Genomic DNA, 2821 nt, shown 5'->3' with positions numbered 1-2821 from the left:
TACCTGAGCTCTAGAGGTCTCTGAAACAGCAGTTTAGCCCATGTGTGTGTGTGTGTTTAAGATGCCAATGAGGTTGAACACTCCTAGTCTTTCTCATTCGAGTAAGTGCTCTGTAAAATCTATCCTTGTATTTCACATTTATTACCCATCCATTTAGCTGTACTTACCTTAGGCTTGGCTCGGTTCGAACAATTTCTTTCTTCGAAGCAAGTGAATGTGCGAAATGTTTCCCAACTGGAAATCCATTTTCACAAAGTTTAATGGAAGGGGTGAAAAGTTCTGACCAGGCTAGTTTTCCATACTTCCTCCAGACTTCCCGGTACCCACTCAACTGTCCAGGAACTGCTATTGATAATCCACCTGCATAAAATATATATATTAACAAAACTTGTCCAAAATAACTTCACTCAACTCTCTCCCCCCCCCCCCAGTGGCACAGCGCCATGTCTGCAGACTTACAACGCTAGAAACCGGGTTTCGATACTCGTGGTGGGCAGAGCACAGATAGCCCTTTGTGTATCTTTGTGCATAACTACAAACAAACAAAATAGAAACAATCACTCAGCTCTCCAGGAACTGTTGTTGAAAATCCATAAACATTAAATAAACAGAACTGAAGCTGTTGTGCCCAGGTTGTATTAAAACAAAACTGAAAAGTTCCCTTTTGGTAGGTTATGTCTTTTTCATAGTTAGAAAACAGTATGGAAAATATTTGAATATTTAGAAAATACGATTATATAAATAAACCATAGCAACAACTTAGCCAACATGTGCGACAGCACGTAGATTAACAATCCCGTGCGATATCAGTAGAGTTACGTCACCTCTTTAGTTATCTGGAAGGAATGAAAGTAACTCTCTTGTTTTAGGCCTATGTTCTTGAAGGCATCTTTTAGCTATTTTTAGCCGCGGCATAGCGGCTCATTGAACGGTTCTGAGTTGTTTTTTTTTTCTTTTTTAAGTACAAACTTTTAGCTCATAGCTCCGCCATCTCTTGACTGATTTGAGATCTAATTACACTTTTGGATTCAGCAGATCAAACCCTTTTGATTGATGTATTTGACCACGCTCAAAGTCTCATAGATTAATTTACTCTAATCCCACCTAAGAGAATTTCAAGTGCCGCGGCTAGTGAGGATTCCCTCTCGTTACCCCTTCACCAAATAGCGTTTCACTCATTTTTAAAGATCTTGCACTTTCAATACACTAATTCTACAGAAATTTCACCACGACCGACTTAACCCGATCAGACAGAGAAGCAAGTGAAATATGGATATGTGGTTTCTCACATAAAAAAAGATCTCATCAAGAACAAAGCAAATGTCTTATAGAATAAGCATCTTTCAGCTTCTTAAAAATCCTGGTGTATTTCCCATTGTCATTGCATTTTGGTTCCGATTTTGGTAATTCCACCACAAAATATTGACCGAGAGTATCCCGTTTCCCAAAAATTTTCTGCAGTGCTGGAGATATGTACGTGGTGAAAAATAATGTTTATAAAGCTTTCTTAGATCTTTTTTTGGATCATCTTGAAATCTTATATAAGATCTTTAAAGTAATGATAAATCTCTATGGCCAAATCGTTTACTTCGGAATCGTGTCACTTCAGATCATGTGCAAGTTACACGTTTCAACATCTACCAGTTCAGTAAGCTTAACTTCAACCAGTTTTCCATTTATTACCCTTTTTTACTGCTTTATCCATATTAGGTTCATCTGACCCAAGCGTTTGTTTGTTTGTAGTTAAGCACAAAGCTACACAAAGGGCTATCTGTGCTCTGCCCACCACGGGTATCGAAACCCGGTTTCTAGCGTTGTAAGTCCGCAGACTGACCCAAGTGACAAAAGCTTAAATAACAGAATTTTGTTCCCCGGGGAGTCTTGGAGTGAGGCGACAGAAGCCGCTTCATTTGCATGTACATGACCAAATGTCAGAGCTTACCATAAAAGTACATGAAATGGAAAACAAAAATTGTAACAGGCGAGATCATAGCTTTGAAAACCTTTAACTGGGCCTTCTCACTTGGTATTCATACATCGTAACAGGCGAGATCATAGCTGGGTCTCTTTTTAGTTATTACGTTGATTCTTCTTTGAATAGAAATATTTTGTGCTTCAGACACATCAGTTCTTCCCTTTATCTTCTAGTTGTTACAGAATTTCGACACTTGCCATATTTTTTTGGCTCCGTTATACCACTTATCATCAGCTTGGACCTCGTTTTTACTAGTATCAAATACAAATCTGGGCTGGTGTATTTAATTCTCCAAGGTAAAAATTAAACGGATTTGTTAGAAGTCCGGAGGATCATATCTAATGCAGAATGTGGCAAGCGCATACATTCTACAAATGTTAATATTTCTCGTTTTACTATTACCCGAGCATGTAATCAAAAACCGCCATAACTGTAACCGTTTTCTATTTAAATTCTATAAATAAACTAAATACTATTACGGCCACATATCAATGTCAGAAAGGGGTGGTGATGTAGTGGTTAATACAGAAACTTGCGGAATAATCAAAATATAATAATAATATAGTGGGTACGCGTATAAATGAGTTGTCCTTGAAAACTGTATGAACACTGCGCACTCTGGTGTGTAAAAAGGTAGAGGCAAACACAACAGACAACTGACTGTTATTTGTTTTATTATTTAGACGTACAAAATATCTAGGCAACTGTACAGAGACAAATGATATGTCCCTCTGGTGTCATGTAAGTTCCGTAAAAATTTTTTTTTGTTTTTCATTTCATGTACATTTATGGTAAGCTCTGACATTTGGTCATGTACATGCAAATGAAGCGGCTTCTGTCGCCTCA

The 2821-nt window shown here is 37.8% G+C and overlaps 1 protein-coding gene across 2 annotated transcripts in view; it reads right to left on the bottom strand.

Moving 5' to 3' along the window:
• LOC106474727 (gamma-glutamyltranspeptidase 1-like) overlaps positions 1–2821 on the bottom strand; it is a 23333-nt gene that overhangs the window by 14048 nt on the left and 6464 nt on the right. For both annotated transcript variants that reach the window (XM_022403024.1, XM_022403025.1), the window contains exon 4: positions 168–360. In XM_022403024.1, coding sequence (XP_022258732.1) covers positions 168–360 — 193 coding nt within the window. The remainder of the gene's footprint in view (positions 1–167; positions 361–2821) is intronic.

This window comes from Limulus polyphemus, unplaced genomic scaffold (assembly GCF_000517525.1).
Source record: "Limulus polyphemus unplaced genomic scaffold, Limulus_polyphemus-2.1.2 Scaffold7612, whole genome shotgun sequence".
Taxonomy (NCBI): domain Eukaryota; kingdom Metazoa; phylum Arthropoda; class Merostomata; order Xiphosura; family Limulidae; genus Limulus; species Limulus polyphemus.
This window is presented reverse-complemented; position numbering and strand designations above follow the sequence as displayed.